General features: G+C 46.2%; 1 protein-coding gene across 8 annotated transcripts in view; it reads left to right on the top strand.

Annotated features, from left to right (window-relative positions):
* The window catches only part of DIP2A (disco interacting protein 2 homolog A), an 86,708-nt gene that overhangs the window by 597 nt on the left and 62,553 nt on the right, over nucleotides 1–23,558 (top strand). For 5 of the 8 annotated variants that reach the window (XR_010840891.1, XM_067035319.1, XM_067035318.1 and 2 more), the window contains exons 2-3: nucleotides 14,944–15,015; nucleotides 19,916–20,035. The exons of 2 other annotated variants lie outside the window; for them this stretch is intronic. Coding sequence is in view for 5 of the 6 variants with exons in the window: in XM_067035319.1 (XP_066891420.1) it covers nucleotides 14,944–15,015; nucleotides 19,916–20,035 (192 nt within the window). In the remaining variant the exon portion in view is untranslated. The remainder of the gene's footprint in view (nucleotides 1–14,943; nucleotides 15,016–19,915; nucleotides 20,036–23,558) is intronic. One more of the 8 variants, XM_067035314.1, reaches the window with a different exon arrangement.

A 23,558-nucleotide genomic window follows, 5' to 3' on the forward strand; every position in this document is an offset into this window, starting at 1 on the left:
GCCCGTATGAGCCTAATGCCTTAGCAGGTGCAAAGCACTGAACACTTCGAACGAGGTTGTTTAGCCCCTTTTAGGGAACTTTTAAAAATTAAAAAAGCATATTCAGTAAGTGGTTGTTTGTTTAAAATAGACTGAGTGATTAGGCCTCAGAGGCGTGGGTGGCGTTACCCCTCCGTCTGTTACCCCAAGGCTCGTGTCCTGAACTCCGCGTGGCTGTCGGTGCACAGAGTTAGTTCTTGTCCGGGATCAGGGAGGCCTCGTAGCCCTTGAAGAGAAGCAACTAAATGCTTAACTCTTCTTGACACTTAAATGCGTTTTCAACTGTCAGCAGCCATTTTCTCCATAGTCTGAACCCAGTTCAAGTTTCGCTCCGGTTGGGGTAGTGACTTGTTACCACTGTCTTAATAAATATACCCCGGACTGTACTGATTGCTCACCAGCCTTCGGGAGGTAGGTTCCGTCGTTATCTTTGTTTTACAGATAATACAGCATTTACATGCAACCGCTTTGAATTCAACATCCAAATTTTTAAAGTTCTGTGACGTGTGGCATTTTTTTTTTTAATGGAAGTGCAATTGGAAAAGGGTGGATTTGAGAATTCTTGGTGATTAGATGCTCCTGGAAAATCTGAAAAACTCAGATTAGGAATGGTTCTGATAGTAACTACTGTCCTGAGTTTGTTATAGTTCTTCATCGAGGGAGAAATCATATAGATGCCGTTTAGATTTTACACAATTTCAAATATGTTTTTGCAGATTGCTCCTAATTTCTGCTCCAGTGTATTAGTTGAAGTTCTTTCTAGGAGTTGACGGGTAGACAAGATTGAGAACTTCATGATTTGTGTGACTGAACACACATAAAGACAAGTACTTCAACAAAAGAAATGCTTCTCTATTGAATCGTTTTATGCTGCTGTCATTTTAGACACATGTAGAGGATGTACAGTTGGGTGAAGGGTACACGATTACACATAGGCGGATAGGAACCTGGAAACGTAGCTTAAGCTGAGGAAGGAGAAGACAGTGTTGAGGGGAAGGGACAGCAGAGTGCGGTGCAGCCAAGGAGGCAGGAGCCCTGGCCTCTGTCCCACGCCCACACCGGTAAGGTTTTATGTACGTAATTAAACAAAGGTGTTATTAATGGAGCACACTCCTAAAGCAACCAAAGTTTGTGTCATTGTCATTATCATTTTTATATTTCATCAAGTAGAAGTAGAAAGTGGGTCTCCCTTTGCCCTACGTGCTGTGTCTCTCCCCCCGCCCCCCTCCCCCCACTGTTTGAGAGAAACTTCTAAGTTAGAATAAAGTCAAGTCGGAGTAGGGCGCCTTCATGGTGCTCCCATTTGTCTGAACGAGGAGTTGCTTAAAACTTCGAGGTGACATCGTAGAGGCAGGTTGAAGGGAGCTTAGCACAGACAAAACGCTGCCCACGTGGAGACGGGGTCAGTGACCGATACTGGGGTACCTGGAGAAGCTTGCACGACGTCCCCTCGGCCCGCACCCAGCCTTGACTAGTAGGAAGTACGCCCCTGCCTTTATTCATAACTCACACGTGGCCTTGTTCTCCAGCATCCTCACTGGATTCTCACTGATTGTTGAAACTGGGGTTCATCCTCAGGGATGGTTCTGGTCTTTGGATGCACTCATTTCTCCCCATAGAGCAGGCTTGTGGACTTTCTCATGCCAGAGGGAAATAGGCACAGCCATGGTCTTGCTCCCTAGCTTTCCTGGCTGTTTTGCCTGTCTTGACTTAGGGGTCTTCTTCAAATGAAGTTGAGGGTGACGACGGGTGGAGGTACACAGAGCCTCACTCTTCTTGGAAGCCCCCCCACCCCGTGAACACACTTAGAAGAATTCACGTATGTTGCTCCTCAAAGCATATCAGAATGTCTGTGGATGAAAATGAGGTTATTAGAGGTATAATCTTGATTTTTTTTTTTAAGAATTAATTCCCAAACACTTACGCGTTGCCTGTTACTGTCTGAAATTACTTTCGGTATGCCTCACAGCTAAGTTTGGTACTGTACAGTATCTTGGGGCTGTTGCCGCTGAACTGCTTTAAAGACGAGGATGACAGGGTGAATAGGTGGAGCACAGGGGATCTTTAGGGCAGTGTAACTATTCTGTACAATACAGTAATGGTAGATGCAAGTCATTCTACCTTTGTCCAAAGCCAGAGATTGTACAGCACAAAGAGTGAGCCCTGATGTTAGCTGTGGACTTTAGTTATAATAACGTATCAACTTTATTCATCAATTGGAACGTATGTACCACAGTAATACGAGATGTAAACAGTAAGGGATGTGTGGGAAATCTCTGTTGTTTCAAATAAATTTTTTGTAAACCTGAAAAGAAAACCAAGGGTGATGGTGTGAAGTTTGTTCTTTGTTTTAGTTGCCTGCAGAGGTTTAGAGAGGAAATTCCTACCCAATAGGTTACATTTGTCCCACTCCTGTTTTTTCATTCTGGTTAATAGGTCTATTCTGTAGCTTTAACTCTAGTCTGTTTCTTGTTTTCATACAGTTTGATAGTGCAGGGGCTCCAGCCTGGATGGAGTCCACCAGAAAGGGAAAAAGCTCCATTTGTGGATGTAGAGGAAGGGACTTCTTTTCACAAAAAGCGTTTCTCCTCATTAAATGTCTTTAATTTCTAAAATTTGTGATATATTGATAATTCTTAGTTTTCAAAATGAGAGCCTGACATTGCCTTCACATCGATAAACGTTTGTTGTGCTTCCTAAATATTCAGTGGTATACTAAAGTTCTCATGTCCAAATTCCATTCATCTGTCAAAACCCAGCCCAAGTGTCTTACGTGACCCTTTCCCGATTGTCTCTAATGAGGTTCCTTTCTCAGAATTCTCATCACCTTGCCCCCTCTTTAGGAGTTCTTGCCACCTTTTGGTTTTTGTGTTTGTTATTTATATATATTCGTTCATTCAGTAATTATTGAGTACCTGCTGGGTGCTAGGTAATGTTTTGGCTGTAGTGGTCAGGTTTAGCTTGGTTTCTCCATTGATCATAAGGCTTTGCACAGTGTTGTATTAAAACAGGAATGCAGATAAATACTGCAGAGAAATGAAACAGTTTAAAGGAAACGTAGGCCGGAATGAGCATCCCTCTACCTCTGGGGAAGACGTGGCCTGTGGTGTCCATTTCTTGTGTTTTCTTCTAGAAATAATCTGCCAGTGGTTCCCATACAGTGGTTCACACACCTCTCAGGCTCCCTAAGACCGTTGCTGGTGGCCTATGAGGGAAAACTATTTTTTTTAATAATACTAACACGTCATTTCTGTTTTCCATGTTCACACTGATGGTGCAGGAGCAGGGATGGATAAAACTACTGGTGCCTGGGCAGAAACTGTGAGGCAAGGGCCCCAAATCATACTGACAGTCCGTGTGCATTCTTTACCACCGCCCCACTTGCAGTAGAAACAGTGCCACTTTGACTTAGACATATCCTTTCTTGCTGAAGCAGTAACAGTTAACTTTCTTAAATCTCAACCCTGAGTACTTGTTCTAGTCTCCTCGTGAGGAATGGGAGCTGCACGTAAAGCACGTCTGCCACACTGAGAGGTCCAGAGCCTGTGAACGGCTCTGTTGTGCAGTTTGAGCTGCAGAACAAATGGGCCACATTTGTTGTGGAGCGTGATTTTTATTTGAAAAAGTGAGTGACAGACAAGCTACAGTTATTCAGAGTTGGGTATTTGGTGGACGTTTTCTGAGAAATGAAGAACAATTGTCAGAAATTGTAGCCAATGATAATATTTGTGCTTTCAAGCAAAAATATAAAAATTTAAAACTTTTATCTGCTACCATGAGCTTGACAGCCTCTCAGTACTTAAAGACTTTTTTTGATGGGATCAGTGGCAATATTAACGAATGTGAGTTATTGATGTTATTCAGTGAAATGTGTCAACGTTAGGAAGAGCTGTGTAATTCTGAGAAGCAGCATTTTCCAAATGAACAGTGTATCATGCTGCAAATTCGTGCATGGGTAAAAGATCCATTCAAAGATATACCAATGGATTGCAACGAAAAGTTGCAGTACGAAAAGTTCATTGACAAGGTTTTAGATTCTACATTGCAACTGTCATTTAAGAAACTACCACTTGCCTAGTTTTGTTGTGGTATCAAAGCAGAATGTCCACAGTGATCTGAAAAGTCTACTGAAATATTCCTCCCTTTTCTAATCCGTGTGTGTGTGAGGCTTTGCTGCATAGGACTTCATAGACAGGATTTGCTTCGTAGACTTAACCACATATCCTGCAGCCAGCCGAATGCTGAAGCAGGTATGAGAATCCACTTGTCTTCTAAGAAGCCAGATATTAAGGACGCTTGTAAAAGTAAAACAATACCTGTACTCACTAAATGCTTTGGAAATCTATTATTTTTTTAATTTAAAATATTACTTACGTTAACATGGTAGGTTTATTATAAAATTTTTAAAATTAATTAAATGTTAAAAAATTGCATAGTTTTAATTGTGAATATGGTAAACATTGATAACTCACAAAGAAACAACAGCTCTTTGGGATCCTCAATAATTTTTAAGAGTGTGAAGGGTTCTTGAGGGCAACACCTTTGAGAACTACCAGACCACGTAACACTAACAGAGCTTTTAAGGAGATACCTAGATGTCAACAGGTATTTTCCTTTTACTTTGTGTAACATTTTTTTAGCTGTTGCCTGTATAATGTGATTTCTGTTTATATTTTTAAGGGCAATCAGATGTTTCAATTTATAAAACATATGTTTGAAAATCTTTAAAAATTGTACTCACTGACTAGCTGCTTGTACGTCCATCCCACTTTACGCAAAATCCATTATCATCATGATTCAGGTGTATTCCCTTTAGAATTTTTTTCTTTCTATAGTAAATCATCCTAGTGCAGTTGTCTTTTTAAAGAATTTTGATTTATAAATTTTTTAAAGAATATCAATACTAGGATTTCCATTAATATCGTAAAACTTTGCGCATGCTGTTCATTGCCAACTCTCTGTACGTGTTGAATTCCTTCCTTCGTTTTAAGACTTAAGTTTAAACGTCACTTTCTCTTTGAAGCTCTGCCTTCCTCTGAGAACAGCCCGCTCAAAAGTTAGGTGCCTCCTCTTTTTGTCCCTTAGCACTTACTGTGTCATTCTTACAGGATTTATCCAATTCTGTGTTTATTGCTTGTTTGGCTTTTCTTTGCCGCTTCATAGGGAGCAACTCCAGAGGAAGTTTGATCTGCCCATCGCCATATCCTCAGCACCTTTGCACATTTTCGGCGTTTTACTGAGCACTTGCTGAATTAATAGAAGAGTGACCCACACGTGGTGCTTGTTCTCAGTTTTAAATCAAGACTCCTCTGTAACTGGCTTGAATACTTAACTTTTTGATAATAGTTTTTCAGATTTAGTGAAGCCCTGGGAGGACTGACCTGTGCCACGGGGAGCCATTGAACCAGGATGTGGTCTCTGTTGCTCTGAACTCCTAGGAGGGAAAGAGGCTGAGATGAGTGCGCTGGGAGTCCAGCCCCGCCGGGTGGAGCTCCAAGACTCCAGTCTAATCCAGCACCGCAGTGACCGTGGTCCCCCTGGGCCTCCCCTGCTGGGGTCCGGGTCCACACTGACCACAACTGAGGTCACGACTCCTGCCGCAGGACTACGGCAGCTGCCGCATGCCTGGGAGGCTGTGACTCCCGACAGGGACCTCGGCTCAAGGACCCCACGTGGTCTGAAACTTTCCTTGGGCTGCCTGGAGTCTAGGACTTTTCCTGCCTGACCCGCCTGCCTTTCTTCTTCCTTCTGCAGTCTCCTCCGGGGCCCTCCCCATTTTCCCACCTAAATCTCTTCGCGTCTGATCCTGTCATGATGTGTGCTTCTTGGAGGACCTGAACTGCCTACAGGGTCACCGGTTTAGACCCGTGTTGGGAGGGCTGGTTTATTTGGTGTCCTGGTTTACGTGTGTGTCTCCCTCGTCAATGGTCTGCCCTTGAGGTTGTACCGGGCACATAGTTGGTGGTCAGCGTGTACTGAACTGAGCTATTTGCTCTTCTCAGGACTCTCTTGGCCGTGGGCGGCTCTGGCTTAGGTGGCCATCGTGATGCTTCACGAGAGCAGGGGCCGAGCCCACCTTGCTCTCCTCGGCGTCCCAGGCACCAGAGCCGCTGAAGTATCAGCCGTGGCCATTGACCTGTTACCCTTCCGGCTCTGTAGTCAAGAAAGGCGCCATTTGCTCTGTCCGTTTGCCTTCCGTTAACGCCTGGCAGACAAAGGGAGGACGGGACTTTGGGGAGGTAACCTTAGACTGGGGGTCAGGAGGAGGCGTCCCTGTGGCTGGGGAGGGAGCAGTCGAGGCTGGCGGCTGGCCGGGCCCAGCCGCAGAGGAGGGAGCCTGCTGAGTCATGGCGCCAGGGGCGGGCCCTGCGAGATGGCGGCTGGGCGGTGTGCTGGGCCCTGGGCTTTTGCGCGAGGGTGGTGAGGAGCCACCGGAGCTCTTGCTGCTCTGACCACTGGTGCCCTTGAAGACTCCCTGGCTGCTCGGGGGAGGGAGAGTGAGCCAGAGGCCAGCGCGGGGCAGGTGCTGCGGGGCTGCACGTGCTTGGATGCGGGGCAGGCGCTGCGGGGCTGAGACACGGCTGGATCTGAGGCAGGTGTGGAGCAGGACTGTGGGTGGGCGTCGCTGTCGGTGTCGCTGGAGAGTGGCCAGGAGTCAGGACTGAGCACCAGGATCTGCTGCGTGTGCCCCGTGAGATGGGAGGGGACGGGGAGGCCACAGTTCTCACCAGCGGGGCAAGGAAGGCCTCCCAGGGCAGGTGAGGACCGTCGTGTGTGTGTGGGGAGGGGGGTGGGAGGTGGGGAGCAGAGGGGGGCAGGCAGCGGCTGGAGGAGATTCCCCAGGGCCCTCATGCCTCCGCAGGATCAGTGTTCATCCTGAGGGTGCGGCTCCGTGGAGGAGGGCCGTGGTCTGACAGGTGCCTCGTGCCGGGTCTGTGTCCCCGCAATGAACTGGTTGCCTACGATGAGGCTAAAGGCAGAGAGTGGCATGGTGAGTGAGGGTGGGGACACCAGCCAGTCTGCTCCATCGTTCCGCCGTGTTGGGATGCCTTGGAGGGGTGCGCCTGCCACCCTGTGCAGTAAATGCTTCCCACGTGACACACGGGCCAGGACGCAGGATGGAGAGGTGAGGGTCCCGTCTCCCCGTCGGCGGTCGCAGCACCTGGTGGAGAGCGACTGCCGTCCTGCTCGGCACTGGCCAGTCTGGCCAGGCCCTTTCCTCGGCTGGCGGGCAGGAAGGAGCGGGTGTGTCGGGGCACAGTGCCCTTCTGGGGGCAGCTGCCGGGCGCAGGCCTCAGCCCAGACGTGGGGGTCTGAGTCGTGCACTCGTGGCAGCCTCCGTGGTCATTCAGTTCCCTGCCCTCCTTTGACCTTCAGTCTCGCAAAGTGAGATCAGTATACATTCAGGACTTAGAGTCTGAAAAGAGCCCAGGGCAGGGGCACTGCTCTGCTGGGGGGTAGAGTCCTCGTGGAGCGGGAGCCGGGGGCGCAGTCCCTGCCCGCCGGGGCGTCCCCGCAGGTGTCATCGTTGGGCTCCAGGGTGAGTGCTCTGTCGTTTTAGTTGCAAAGTCGCAGAGACTTGTAATTTTGAAGACACATCTCTCTTTCATCTTTTAACTGACATGATATATACCATTTATTTAATATAAAATCAACACTTACAAATCATTTGGTCACTCTGCTATGACATGGTGGAGGAAAGGTGGGGAAGGAAGCAGGGTGGTGGGAGTGGGAAACGTACTGCTGGTGCATCCTTAAGATGGACTCTTCCTGTAGCATTTTGTTTGCAGTGAGCTTGCTTCCGAGTGAGACCAGCATAATCCTTGTGGATCAGTGTTTATACCCTTAAGTTATCTAACATTTCTGGTGTTGTACTTTTGTATTAAAATGACTAGGAAGTTATGTACTATTTGGCAAAGAAAAACCTCTGTGGTCAGGGAAGGAAACACCTAAAAATTGTTACCTCTGTCATCTGTTGATGAAGAATCTTTTGGAGTGATGCCCCCCCAAGGGCTCCCTTCCCACTTTTCACATGGGAAATGAATGGCCTGTGTTTTGAGAGTTCCTGGATTCTTGGGGCAGCACTTCAAGTAATCGCTGGAGGACAGTGATCATGCAGGGGTTTCCATTCAGACTTGACTTTGTGTCATTCAGCTGTAAGGAAAGAATAGAAATCCTGTTCCTTCAGTCTACGCTGACTATTCGTGATTTAAGACTACCATTTTGGAAACAGAGAAAGAACTTTTATTCCCTTTCAGACTTCAGAAATTTTCTACAGGATCTTTGGTAAAGAACCTTTAAACTGAGTATCTGAAACGTCAAAAGCCATGCTTATTTATGCTTGTTGAAAACAGGCAACTCAAAAGAGCATGTCCTAGTAGGTTCCTCCGTAACTCATGGGTTTGTGTCCTTAGGTTACCTCTAAAGATGAAGGAGGCTAAGGATTAGCCTTTTCAGGAAACAGCTAGGAAGCACTAAAACTAGGATCGTTTTGAAATGAAGGTCATAGAAATGTTATAGAAATAGAGATTCTCATCTCATCGTCAGATAATCTTGGTGCTGTGGACTGAACTGTGTCCCCCAGAATTCATATGTTGAAGCCCTAACCCCCAGTGTGACTATATTCCTTTAAGGAGGTGGTTAAGGTTAGATGAGGTCCTAAGGGTGGGTCCCTAATCCCATAGGAGCCGGTGTCCTTATAAGAGAGAGAGAGACACGCACCCACAGAGGAAAGACTACATGAGGACCCAGGTGGGCGGTTGTCTGCACACGAGGAGAGAGGCCACGGGAGGGACCAGCCCTGCTGCGACACTTGGATCTCAGACGTCCAGCCTCCAGAACCGTAGTTTAGACCACCCAGCCTGTGGCATTTTGGTAGAGCAGCCCGAGCAGACCAAGACCCTCAGCGTGTCATCCTGTCTTTCAGCAGCCTTCAGCACACTGAGTAAAAAGGCTCATGACCTAGCGGGGCTGGCAGACACGTAAACTGGCAGTATGGTGCAGTGTGTTCCAGCTTTGTTTTGAAGGCACGTGTGAGGAGGGTGGAGCAGAACGTGCTGGACAAAGGAGGATGAGCCAGAGCTGAGTGGGCTGGGGGTCCAGACAGTGTCCCCCGGGCCGGTGGTGGGAGAGCAGGTTGGCAGGACAGGGCTCGCTCATGGGAGGATTTATGCATGCCAGAGAGGAGTTTGGACCGGACTCTGGCGTCTAGACCAGTGTTGGAACAAACTCACATGCTGCCTACAGCCAGGTGGGTGTTGTGGATGTGAGGTGACAGGCACAGTAGAACTTTCTGTGGTGGTGGAAGTGTTTTGTGCTGTCCGGTGTGGTAGCCACTGGCCACTTGTGGCATTAAACAGTTGAAATGTGGCTGGTGGGCCTGGGGAACTAAATAGTCATTTAATTTACTTTTAATTAATGAAAATTAAAATAGCCACATATGGCTAGTGGCTGTTGCATTGGACAACACAGCAAAGTGTATGGTCTGCTAAAGGCATTGTATTAAAAAAGAGTAATGCCATCAGTGTATATGTTATGCAGTCTTCTACCCCAGCTCTCAACAGTGGGGAGAAGATTAAAATGAGTGTGTGCGTTCAAGAACCCACAAAATCTTGAAAAGAGAGATGGCTAATTTTCTGTTTTTAAAAAAGGACTGAGGGAGTGGTTACCCTTGGGTGCTTTATTTTAAGCAGGTCTTCCTTAATAAATGATGGAGCCGGCAGGGTTTTAAGCTATTAAGCAGCAATTGAAATAGTCCTGTGTGATTTCTGTCTGTCTCTCTTTACTTCTCTCTCTCTCAGATTTAGAATGCTTTTTCTGGTGGCATGTAGAGAGTGGTTTGGATGAGTGTGACATTGGGAGCAGAAACATTAAAGAACATGTTGCCGTGCTCCAGGGAAGGAGACCATGCTGGCCTGGGTGGAGGCTGAGCCAGTGGGCTGGGGAGAATGCTCTGGAATAGAAGCAGCAGCCTTGGTGTGAAGAGGTGCACGTCGGAGGATGACTCCCGAGTTTCTGAAATGAATGCCGGGGAGATGATGGGTCTCTTCACTGCAGATGTGGGACAAAGAAAGAACACGTCTGCTTCATACCTGTTGAGCGTGAGGTGCCTCTGGGAGATCCCAGGGATGGTGTCCAGGGAACATTTGGATGTGTAAGACTGGCACTTTTGTTTTGTTTTGTTGCGGTACGCGGGCCCCTCACCGCCGCGGCGACTCCCATTGCGGAGCACAGGCTCAGGATGCGCAGGCCCAGCGGCCATGGCCCACGGGCCCAGCCACTGCACGGCACGCGGGATCCTCCCGGGACCGGGGCACGAACCCGCATCCCCTGCATCGGCAGGCGGACTCCCAACCACTGCGCCACCAGGGAAGCCCAGACTGGCACTTTTAGAAAGGGCTAGTCTGCAAGTAGAAATTTGGAAGTCATTGGTACAACAGTTACCTTATATGGAGAACCGAAAAATGCAAAGAAGGCCTAGGACAAACCCTCAAGGCACTCAAGCCCAGAGGGAAAGGCAGAGCGAGGAGACCACAGGGGAGACTGAAGGAGGAAGGCACCACAGCAGGGGCAGAAGGTGCGGGGGGGGGGGGGGGGGGGGGGACCTCTGCGCCCTGAGGCTGGAGAGGGTTTCTAGCCAGGGAGCGTTTACTTGGGGTGGAGGATTTTCTAGGTCAGTATGCATGACCAGTCATCAGGTGAATATGACTCTCCTCCCCCAGATGTCACGGAAATGGTAGCAGTTTTAAAAATTGAAAGGAAATTGACAGCAGTCTAGATTCTGGAAAGTCAGAAAGGTCAGTCTGCACGGTGAGCAAGGTCGGGGCGGAGGGGGAAGGCAGGACTGAGGCGGGGGAGCCTCCGCGCTGGGGAGGAGAGGGTGCCTTTTTCACTGGTTTCCAGAGTCTGCCACGCCACTCCATTGGGAGGAAGGGGTGCCCAGAGGGCAGGCCCCCCTCTGCCTCAGCAGCACAGTTTCTCACTCAAAGAGTTCGCTCGAGTGGAAGCTGTGCAGCTGAAAAGTTGGGAAACCGTGGAGGGGATGATATTTAAGTTCTCCTTTCAGTTGTAGGAGTGTTCTGCGTTCTGGTCATGAGCGTCGCCTCCAGTGTGAACCATACCATAGTGTCGTTTTACCTCACCAAGGGACGTTTAAAAGCAACCTGCACGTGGTTGTTTATAGGGGCTTTATTCATCATTGCCTAAACTTGGAAACAACCAAGATGGATGTCCTTCAGTAGTTGACTGGATAAGTAAACTGGTACATTGAGACAGTGGAATATTATTTAGCACTAAAAAGAAATGAGTTACCAAGCCAAGAAAAGTCACGGAACAATCTTAAATGCACGTTACTCAGTGAAAGAAATCAATCTGAAAAGGCTACTGATTCCAGCTATTCTGGGAAACTATGGAGACAGTAAAAAAGATAAGTGGTTGCCAGGAGTTCGGGGGTTCAGGGGGTTAGGGGAGGGATGAATAGGCAGAGAACAGAGGGTTTTTAGGGCAGTGAAATACAATGTATGGGAGCGTAATGACAGATACATGTCACTATACGGTGGTCCAAGCCCACGGAATGTATGACAACCGAGTGAACCATATGGGCTTTGGGTGATGATGACATGTCAGTGTAGCTCATCGTCTGTGGCAAATGCACCACTCTGGTGGCAGATGTTGATATTGGGGGAAGCTGTGCATGTGGGGGGCAGGGGATGGATGGGAACTCTGTGCCTTGCCCTCAATTTTGCTTGTGACCCTTAAACTGCTCTAAAAAAAAGTAAAATAAAGCAAAAGAGAGAAGGAAAAAAAAAAAACCCTGGAAAATAAATCCACAAGCCTAGATGGTTTCACTGACAAAATTTATCAAACATTTAAAAAAGAAATAACACCAATTTTACATAGTCTCTCTCACGTATATTTTAACTTTTAATTTTGGAATAATTTTAATCTCATAAGAAATTGCAAAAATAGTACATAGAATTCATTCAGTTTCCCACAGTAACATCTTATATAGCCATAGTACATTATCAAACCATATTGCATATATTCTTAATTATAAAAGATTATATGATTCTTGTGTTAAAAGATTTAACAAGTTCAAAAGTACATCAAGTAAAAAGCGAAATCTAACACCCACCCCAAGCCAAATAAATAGACCACTTCCGTAGGGGTAACCACTACCAGTAATTTGTTGGGTACCCCTCCAGACATTTTGTGCACATACCGAAATATATATACCTACATGCATGTGAATATAGTTTTATTTATTTATTTTTATCAGAATTACATCATTTTGTATGTACATTGTTTTTCAGCTTGCTGTTTTTACTCACTAGGATATCATGAATCCCGTGTAAGTGATACCCACCCCTTCCCCCCGCCGCCAAGTACCAGAGTATTTTTTAGGACTCACAGTAGCCTGTAGTAGTGATGTATGGATGGCAGCACGTTCACCTCTTCCTACTTGTTTTCATGGACAGTTAGGTTTTCTCACATACTTTGCTCTTACATGTAATGTGCACCGCCTGTCCTCGTTCCCGTGACCTCAAGGGGTTGTTGAGTGCTTTCGAGAATAGGTCTTTAGAAATTGTGTTGCTGAGGTAGAGACATGATGATGGCATTCGGGGTTTTGCCTTTATCGTCCGAGGTGAATTTGGTTTGCGGCTGTGGAGGTCAACTCGAGCCACACATCGTGCCCCTGCCTGGAGCATTAGTGAGAGCAGCTGCCCACAGGCCACCAGAGAGGCACCTTCTGCAGATGGCCTGGTGTGTTTCCAAAATCGCCCTGGGGCTTGGGTGCCCACCCAGGGGAGACCTCCACTGTGTCTGGGATTTCCTCTGGCTGGTGGTCAGGATCATCCGGGTTCTGTGCAGCAGACTGAGGAGCTTGCTCTGCTGTTTGTCTCTTTAGTGTTTACCGAACCTGGGGTCAGAAATGTTGGATGTGAGTCCCTTTATTAGTTCGTTAGTTTTGCCCTGGAGTCTGTTTTGGATTCCATTTTGCTGTCTGTGGCTGGAAGCTTTGCATTCAGAGGCGTGTCAGGTTGGTGTCTACATTGGATACTTGAAAATATGCTAACTGGTTACACGTGAACATGTGTAGCTGGTTATATTCAGTTGGTTTGGACAGCTTTCAGGATATCATGAGCACCAAACTGGGCATTAGCACGTTTCCTTTCTGAATGCTCCTTGGTACCTTCACCATGTAAGCATTCATCTGAAACGGGAACATGAGAAGAGACAGTTTCTAGGAAATGAGTACTTAATTTTAAAATATCCTGAGATTGGAATTGATATACACACTACCATATATGAAACAGATAACTAATAAGAAATTACCGTATACCACAGGGAACCTTATTCAATACTCTGTAATGACCTATATGGAAATAGAACTAAAAAAGAGTGGATATACGTATATGTGTAACTGATTCTCTTTGCTGTACAGCAGAAACTAACACAACATTGTAAATAACTATACTCCAATAAAAATTAATTTTTAAAAAATTGAAAAAAGGATCCTGCAAAATCTAATACTCTGCTCTAAAATGAGTATCTGTTTTAGTTTATTGTTGCAGTATTGTTTTCATTTAAACTTGTCTTAATTACATATTTTCATATGTTCTGGAGGAAACAGTTTTTTTTAGTAGATATTGTTTAAAAAACACATGTGCTTTAAATTTGTTCACAAGTTGAAACTCAGTAAGCAAAATCATACAATCATATCCTGGATCCAGTCAGGGTCTGTGAGCGTCCAGTGAGTGTAAGACGAGGACAGCGCAGCCCACGGACCACCGCAGTCAGCAGTGGGTTAGGTGTGCTCATTACACCACAGGTCGGATGATGAGAAAGACGAAGCGCTTAGTGAAGAATTGACAACAGAGTGAGATTTATTATATGATGTCATTCGGGTAAAGTAAAAATACACGGACACAAGGCAGGATATGTTCTGCAGAACGTATTCAAATTAAAAGGCCCACAAGGCAGTCGAATAGTTTTGTGTGGGGTTGGTGGGGGGTCAAGTGCAGAGCAGGGCCGAGTCAAAGGGTGTCTGTGGCAACCGGGAGCAGCTCTGTGGGTGCCCGACTGGGTGCGCAGTCGTCAAAGCGGGGGCTCTGTGCAGGGGCCTCACCGCTTTGCCTGTTTGTTTGGGGTGGGTGGGTGGGTACAGGGGCAGGAGGGGCGCGGAGGGGGTGCCAGGAGGGCTTGCAGAGCACTGGAAGATTTCTGTTGAAGACCGCTCACCCAAAGTGCAAGATACTAGTGGACACTGTGATACGTGTTTCTGGTCGAAATAAAGTCTCCCAAACATGCTGGATCTGCCCTGAGCGCTCCGAGTTACCCAGGAAACCAGCTGGCGTGCTTAGACTGAGAAGTGTTGCCCTGCAGACACGTTTCCTGCCCTGTTTCTGGGTAGGTTAATTCATTTTTAGGCTGTTCTTCTTTATGTCCTATTCCCCAAGTGCTGGCCCAGGGACACCTCGTGGCCTGCGAGGGTTGGTTTCCTGTGGGTCCCTTACACCAGTACTTCCACAGAGTCACCTGGGGATCTTGGTAAAATGCAGATTCAGATTCTGTCAGTCTGGGGTATGGCCTCGGAGTCTGCTGTTCTGACTGTTTTCCAGAATGTCATGTGACTGGGATAATTCAGCATGTAGCCTTTTGAGTCTGGCTTCTGTCACTTAGCAATATGTGTGTAAGATCCACCCAGATTGTTGTCTGTCAATAGCTTGTTCCTGTTCACTGCTGATTAGCATTCCGTTGTGTGGATGCATCATGCTGTCTTTATCCAATCACCAGTTGAAGGACCTAAGTGTTTCCAGTTTTTCCACTATGAGTGAATTTTTAATTAAAAAATTTGGGGAACTTCAGAAGAAGTGTAGTTCTATTTTTCCATTGTTGTTTTAGGTGACATCACCCAAAAAGGCTATGAAAAGAAAAGGGGAAAGCTGCTTGCACGCTGTGTACCGCTCACTCAAGGTAAGGTCAGCACGCGTCTCATAAAACCGATTTAAAATTTGATGTTAGAGCTTGACATTGGTAGTTTCATATTTTATCGAGAAGGTCTGGGCAAATAACGTGTCTACTATTAAATTATAAAATCCAAAGGCATAGAGTATAATTTATATCTCTGGTTTGGTGTAGGTTTCATTCCCAAATAGGATTTCTTTTATTTTTATGATCATAGACCATGATTATTTTTATGATTTTAGTAAGGAACATTTCCTTACTTAGCTTTGGAACAAATATTATAAAGATGTCAGTTCTTCCAACCTTAGATCGATCTGTAGAGTGCACATTCAGTGTTTCAACAGAGTTGTTGGAGGTGGAATTTAACAAGCTAATTTTAAAACTTATATACAAGTTTGGGACTTCCCTGGCAGGCCGGTGGTTAAGACTCTGCCCTTCCACTCCAGGGGGCGTGGGTTCAATCCCTGGTCAGGGAACTAAGACCCCATGTGCTGTATGAAGCACAGCTCCTCCCCCCCCCAAAAAGAGAAAGGTTTATTTTTAAAAATGTGTATACAAGTTTAAAGGGCCAAGGGATTCAAAATATGATAAAAAAGAGAATGAGGTGGGAGGATTTGCTGATTAGGATGCGAAGAGTTAACATCAAGCTGTCGTCATTAAGACCACCTGGTTTGGCACAAGGGCAGGCAGCTAGATTAGCAGAGCAGGCATGGCCCAGACAGACATGCACGGCTGTGGAGACCAGGCTTATGGTGGAGGTGGTGGCGCCACTCCCGGTGGTGGCACAGTTCCTTAAGACACAGAAACCAGCTCCACAGAAACCAGATATTAAGGGCCTAAATGAGAAAGGCAAAAATTATAGCACCTTTGGAAGATCATACAGGAAAGAGAAAGGCAAAAATTATACCACCTTTGGAAGATCATACAGGAAAACTGTCACCGTCTCTAAATAGGGATTTCTCAAGTCCCTAAAGGTACCAAAAAGCAACTCTAAAGGAAAAAATTGGTAAATCGGGGTGTGTTAAAATTAAGAATTTTATTTTATCAAAAGTCCCCATAAAGAGATTAAAGACAAGCCACAGCGTGGGAGGAGATAATCCTAGCACAAGTAACAGGAAAAGGACTAGTTTTCCGAGCCTGTAAAGCAGCAGTGTCAGCGGAGCCCTTTGCAATAGTGGGAATGGTCTGTAGCTCCACTGTCCGGTACACTGACCACTTGCCACGTGTGGCTCCTGAGCACTTGAAGTGTGGTAGTGTGACTGAGAGACTGAATTTTTACTTTAATTTTAATTAATTTAAACTCTAAAGAGCCAGAAGGTCCCCCAACATGATTTTTTAAAAAGCCCAGTAGGAAAATGGGCTAAAGACTTGAGTAAGTATTTTATTGGAGGAAACCCTAATAGCCAGCAAGCAAACGAAAAGATACTTACCTAAGCTTCGTAGCAGTCAGAGAGATGCACATTAAACCATGACCCACCTTGGGTTGTTGGAGAGGATTCAGATGGCTGTGCACAGCTCGTGGGACCTGGCAGAGTTGAAGAGGTGCAGAGGCAGCTGGCAGCTCTCCTTCAGGGACACGCATGCCCTGGAGAAACTGGATGCCTGCACCCTGTCCTTGTTCTGTGCACAAGAACGTTCATTGTTTTCCCTCCACTGTCAAGTGCTCAAGTGTCCATCAGCAGGATGCATACGTGTGTCAGCAAAGGCTGAATCTCATAAACCTAACGGGGGGTGGAAAACCAATTACACGGGGATATAGCCTGTAAAACTAAACAACCCACCAAGCTGCCACTTCTCAAACCTTTCTGTAGCTGGTGAAGAAAGAGGGGGAGGGAAGTGGTCTTCCCTGAAGTGAGCGTGCCATTTCCGTGTGTGTGGAGTGAGATTGGAGGGGGCCACAAGGAGCTCTAAGGCACATGAGTGTTTATTTCGTAACTGCTGCCGTTGTTACATTGAGTTTTCTTCTGTATAATAATTTTTGAACTGAATACATGCTTTATTCTGCCTGTGTCGGTATGATATATTTTACAATAAATCAGTAACAAGAAGAATACTGAGGAGATGCTTTATGTACTGACATTCATCCATCCAAAATAAAGCAAAAACAAGTAAAATTGAGTACAATTGGAAGAAACTATTACAGAAAACATCTTGAAGCCCGTTTGCCAGGCATCAACAGCAGCTGTCCAACGAGGCGTTCATGTGCAGTCAGTCGTACTGACTTTCCTCAGGGGCAGCCATGCCCGCCGTGCCACTCCCAGGCCCTCCGTCGGGGTGGCCAGTGCCTGTGCAGAGTCACAGACAGACAAGGCAGGCGAGTGTTAGCACAGCATGCCATCCTTGCACAGGTGCTGTTATTTTATACCTTGAAAACCTAGGTGACTCCCTACTTAGCTATTAGAATTAGTAAGAGCTTTGGTTTGATAGAAGACAGATATGCAAGAATCAATAACTTTTCTCTGGCAATATTTCTGTTTATAAAACAACTCACATTCGTAATGGCAATAAACTATGACATGTTTTTAATACATTTAGCAAGAAAGCCACAGGACCTATGTTAGGATCATGCAGTCCGTTTGAAAGAAATAACCAAGACCCTAAAATATGAAGAAATATACCAATATCCTAAATGGAAAAATTTAATATTATAAAAGTAGTAGTTTCCAAATGAATGTGTGAGCAAAATGTAGTCCATTCTGAATACCAGTGGCTGATTATTTTTCCCGAAGCCTGGCATTGGAAGTCATAACCCACTTGTAGGAGGAAAGTTCTTCAAGTAGGCAGCACATCTGTGGGAAGGAACACCAGTGAGAAGGCCCAGCCTTCGTGGCGTTCAGCCCGCTCGTGTGCACTTGGTATTCCCAGCCGAGGGTGCTGGTGGACGGCGTGGCAGGCCCAACAGTGCAAGAGAGGGGCGTCTAGCAACGATTCAGGACAATTCAAAGGAGGGAAGATTTATTTAGTAACTGGCGCCATCCCTTTGGAGGCAACAGTGGGACCCTCTTCCTCTCCACCATTAGCGAACGTAAGCTTTAGAAAGATTAAAGCTCTAAATATGTTTGTAATTATAAAATGCTACAAAACTCCGGAGCATATTTGAATAACCTTTGAGTGGGGGTTACAAGATAGGAGACCTGGAAGAAAAAGAGGCTATGATCGTCTCCCTAGAAATGAAAACTACAGAGTGATTGCGACCAGCTGGCCATGGCCTGGGGGGCGAGCACAGCCCCGGGTGGTGCCTCCATCTGACCCAAGGCTTTCTGTAGGTCACCTGGGGGGGGGGGGCTCCTTAGCTGGATAGCATTAACAGAAATTCAAAGAAGAGGACATACGGATGGGCAATAAACCGTAAAGTATGTTCAACCTCACTAGCAGATACGGGAATTCAAATTAGTGAACCATTTTTTTCCTGTCAGATCGGCAAAATTCTAAACCTTATAACATCCATCGCTGACAAAGATGTGGGGAAATGGCACACTGTGGGAGTGCGAGTTGCTGTGACCTTTCTGAGAAGTTCTCTCTTGATACCTGTTAAAAATATACCTACTCTTTTATCCAGTGATTTCCCACTGGGCTTTGTATCTTCGTTGAATAAATGAATCGATTTCAATAAAAGCACTGTATTTTGGAATAAAAGTGTAAGGATGTCTATATGCATATATGTCACTTAGCAGCATGCCTGGTTATGGTCTGTAACACGTAAGATTCTGTGTTCTCTGTTACGGACTCTAAAGAAATTTTATCCAGTCACAAGAAACAAAAAGCCAGAAGCAGTGCTGACCAGTATTGCTGTATGTCGCATATGTGTATGTGTGTTTACGTTCATACTTTGAAGAGCTGAACATGGATTTCCAGGGGATGTCGCTGTCCTCTTGTGCTGCATAACTAACACCCCAAACCTGGTAGGTAAAACAACAGCAAGAGCAGCATTTTGCCCCCAAACCTGCAGGTTGGCCGGGCTCAGAGGGCAGCTCCTCCCTGCCTGCAGAGCCAGAGCTGGTGTCCTGGGGGCTCCTCAGTCACAGGGGTGGCGTCGGTGCCGGGAGGCTTGGGCAGCCGAGCACCCGTGGCCCCCGTCCCCTCTGTCCTCTCTATGTGTCGTCGCAGAGAGCTGGGGGCCAGGTGGCCTTTCATGAGCAGCGTTGGAGGTCAGGACCCACCCGGGCCCAAGTGGGGATAGGCTGCTGCTTTTGGGGCAGTGATAAGGGCTGGGGGCCCTGGAGATGATTTTTCGGAGATGTCTTGAAACAAAGGCTAAAACACTGAACAGATTCTTTTGATGAAGCCCAGCTGAGGGCTTCGCTTTGCGCTCTTCTCAGATGCCAGCAAACTAGGGCTCAGCCACACTGGCTGCACGCTCGTGCGCCACTCCTTTGTTCGGCACGTGGCATCCAAAGGCCTGGGTGTCGGGGCTGTGGGCGTGAGAGCCCGGGGGGCTGCGACGGGGCGTGGAGAGCCGGCCATCCGCCCGTTGGGGTTGGTCGGCACCCATCTTCGTCCCTGTGTCTGAGGGCGGCTGGCGACACCCCTAGTGATGGCTTTGTGGGCTGTTTCCCACTGGGCTTGCTGACAACAGGGACACTGAGGGGGCGGGAGAGCCGGCCCTGGAGAGCCGGCCCCGCATGCGCATGTGCCCAGCTCGGGGCCCAGGACGGCTGGGTGCCGGTGGGCGGTGAGGCCGCGCAGCTGCGCTGGGCTGTGAGCGGCAGGACTGGAAGCGGACATTGACGTCTCCGCCCCGACCTCCAAATTCAGGGTCTTCTGGTGTTGGGGCTGCCACAGCTTGCGTGGTCATGCAGCGGGTGCTGTGCAGCAGTGGACGGGAAGCATGGGCTGTTTTACATGGGTTTTTCCATGATTGGAAAAGCAAATTGTTCACAGCAGGTGCTCCTGTAAAACTGTGTTTCAGGAATAGATCCATCCCTACAAGCGGAGACTAGGATCCCCGGGCCCTCACAAGCCACGGCCCCCGCGCCCAAACAGCAGAAGCCGAGGCCCAGCCACGCCCGGGACGAGCGCTTCAGGTCAGGTAGGGACCAGAGGCCTACAGGTCTCTGCTCGGACACCGCGTCTCCTCTGAGGAAATTGTTTTCTTTCTTTCTTTCTTTTTTTAACTTTTTACTTTATATTGGGGTATAGTCGATTAACAATGTTGTGATAGTTTCAGGTGCACAGCAAAGCGACTCAGCTGTGCATATACATACACATATCCATCCTCCCCCAAACTCCCCTCCCATTTGGAAATTATTTTCACTTGAACCATAACTTACCACGTCATATTTTTCAAGAAAAAAATATAACTTCCACATAATATAGTATGTTTTAATGTAGCCTAGAGTGTAAGTGTTCTCTACTTAGGGGATGCTTATAGAAATCTCAGGAGAAAGCTAAATCTTCCTTCCCCCATTAGAATAATTTCTGTAAATGGTTGTATCCATTTTTCTACCTAGATCTTTGGGGTTGGTATTGGTGGATTTGTGCATCAAGGACCACTTTACTACTGTAGGTGTTTTAGTATTTTTTTCTTTCTCTAATTTTGGAGATTTCCTTCTAATTAGATTTCTGCCAGTCTGTCAGTGCTTTTATAAATATTTAAATTTGTCTCTGATATTTTATTTGAATCATCAGGACATCCATTGAAAAAATTTGTGCTTTCAATTATAGATTACATATGGATAACTTTTGAACACTCTTTTGCCTATTTAACATTTTCACCATTGTGTGATTGTATATTTCCTTTATATATAAGCTCTCCCAATAAACCTTTGTATAAAGAAAAACTTTCAAGAGAGATAAAGAAATGGCTGTTTTGTTTTAAGAATACCTAAAAAGAACATTAAGATTTTAAATGTTTTGTCAACATGGGAGTGTGATGAAGTGATTTGAGAAATTTTGATCAGATAATTTCTTACCAATTTAATATACATTTATAAAACTTCCTCGCGCTGATAATAGTTTCTTTTCTGATTACATAGATGATGCATGTAACATAGGATATTAGAAACGGCCCCATCAACATTCCACTGACACCATCTTCTTTAGCCCTGGGTACAAAAGCACACGCCATGTACACATGCCATAAGTAGGGTCACCAGAGGTCTACTTCCTGTCCCTGCCTGTCCTCATCTCCCTGCTCCCTGTCCCCTCCTGCATTTCCATGTAACTGACGTTGATGACCTGCTTTCTGCCCTTGTGAACTGTATCTGGTTCTCATTCTTTACTTTCTGAAAACAAGACCTTTATCATTAATGTGCTTTGCTCCTATTTTCCCTAAGGCTTTGTCTTCTCTTTGAACTCTCTTACAGTGGCTTTTGTAGCAGAAGTTTTTAATTTTAATGAAGTCCAGCTTATCAGTTCCTTTTCATGAATAGTGCTTTTGTTCTTGCATCTAAGAAATCTTTGCCAAACTCAAGGTCACAAAGATTCTTACCTGGGTTTTCTTCTAGAAGTTTTATAGTTTTAGGTTTTACCTTTAGGCCTATGATTTAGATTTTAGTTAATGTTAGTATGATTCAAGGTATGGCGCACAGCTTACTTTTTTGCACGTGGTAATCCCGTTGTCCCCGATGCCCTTGCTCCTTTGTCTAAAAGCAGTCGCACGCATGTGTGACTCTCTTTCCGGACTCTGTTCTATTCTGTTGATGTATTCGTCTGTTGTTATGGCAGAGCCAGCCCTCTTAATGATTGTAGCTTAACAATCATTGTTCACATCAGTAGTGTTATTCCTCCAAGTTTATTCCTTACTGTTGTTCCCTTGTATATACTGTGCCTTTTTTCCCTCTGGTACCTTTAAGATTTTTCTCTTTGTCACTGGTTTTGAGTGACTTGATTATGATGTGCCTTGGTGTAGTTTTCTTTGTTTCTTGTGCTTGGGGTTTGTTGAGCTTCTTGGATCTGTTGCTTTACACCCTGTAATGTTGATATTGTCTAGATTTCTAGTTGTTGGTTGTCTTACCTGTACTTAGGTTTTTGTTTGTTTCTAAGGCAGCAGTAATGTTTAAGGTGTGGGCTCACAGTCACAGCCAGATCTCTTGCAGGGGCTCCTAGGTTTGTCTGTCTCCTGAGCACTAGGTCTTTCATGAGTGTTTTCGGTTGTACGTCTAGGAGTATTTTTATTAGACCCTCAAGTTTAAATGATACTTTGGCTGGATATAAAATTCTAGGTTCAACACTCGTTTCTTCAGCTGTGTTGCCTTCTTGCACCCGGTGGTTACTATGAGTAAAGTCAGTCTGTTTCCCGATCCTTCAAGATGATTTGCTCTTTCTCTCTGGAAGCTTTTAGGATTGACTGGCTGTCTTTGAAATTTGTAAATTTTATTTTAATACGCCTTGGTGTGAATTTTTCATCTTTCCTGATAGTACCCTATGAGCCATTTTACTATAAGGTTTCTAAATGCTTTAAAAACATTTTGTTGGGGGAAATTTGAACACGTACGGAAGTGGACTTGGTGGTGTGATGAGCCCCAGACTCGTCCAGCGCCTGCAGCAGTTCCTGCTATGCTCAGGCTCAGTCTTGGCTTCTTCATCAACCCCCTGCTTCCTCCCTTCCCATGTGATTTTTTTTTTTTTTTTTTTTTGCGGTACACGGGCCTCTCACTGCTGTGGCCTCTCCCATTGCGGAGCACAGGCTCCGGACGCACAGGCTCAGCAGCCATGGCTCACGGGCCCAGCCGCTCCACGGCACGTGGGATCCTCCCAGACCGGAGCACGAACCCGTGTCCCCTGCATCGGCAGGCGGGCTCTCAACCACTGCGCCACCAGGGAAGCCCCCATCTGATTTTGAAGCACATCTCAGAGATCATGTTATTTCCTTTAGAGGTCATAATATTCTTGGCTTCTGTATCTGAAAAGAATGCATGTTACCTCTAAAAGATGATGCCACTGTCACAAAATAATTAACAATAATTCCTTAGTATCAAATACCCAAATGTTCCTGTGGTTTGAAAAAACAACAGTTTATTTGGACCCAGGATCCAAATGTGGTGCACATATCTCAGGTGGCTGATGTGTGTTTCCACCTTCGATAACTCGGTCTTGGGGCCTGGGCTGTGGTCCGGTGGCTCCATGGCTCCAGCAAGTCACTTAGGGTTCTGTGTTCTCTCACCAAGAGGCACTGCAGGCCTGAGTCTCTCTCCTCCTTGGGAGGCTGGCAGACCCATTTGTTCATTAGGGTGGCAAAATGGCTGGACTGCTTCTATGGAGAGAAACTTGTGCTCACTCACCACAAGGCACAGGAGAGCCTGGAGAAACGCTCAATTATTTCCATCTGTTTACTCCTTTTTAAAATAATGGGTTAGGTCACCGGCATCCTCCAAAGGCAGCCAATTATTTTTGCTTCCTCTCTTCCTTCCTTTCTTTTCTTTTATCTTGTTTTTTAGCATTGTAGTTGATATTCAGTCCTTCTAGCGTTTATCCTTGGCGATGTTCCAACTGCCCCATCTTTATGAGCCTTTGGGAGCGACTCCACATCGGCTCCAGCATTTGGGTCACTGGGCCGTGTACTTGTTGGCTGTTAGGATGCAGTGCTCCAGGCTCCCCTGTGTGCTCCCTGC

The sequence above is a fragment of the Kogia breviceps genome, chromosome 5 (assembly GCF_026419965.1).
Source record: "Kogia breviceps isolate mKogBre1 chromosome 5, mKogBre1 haplotype 1, whole genome shotgun sequence".
Taxonomy (NCBI): Eukaryota; Metazoa; Chordata; class Mammalia; order Artiodactyla; family Physeteridae; genus Kogia; species Kogia breviceps.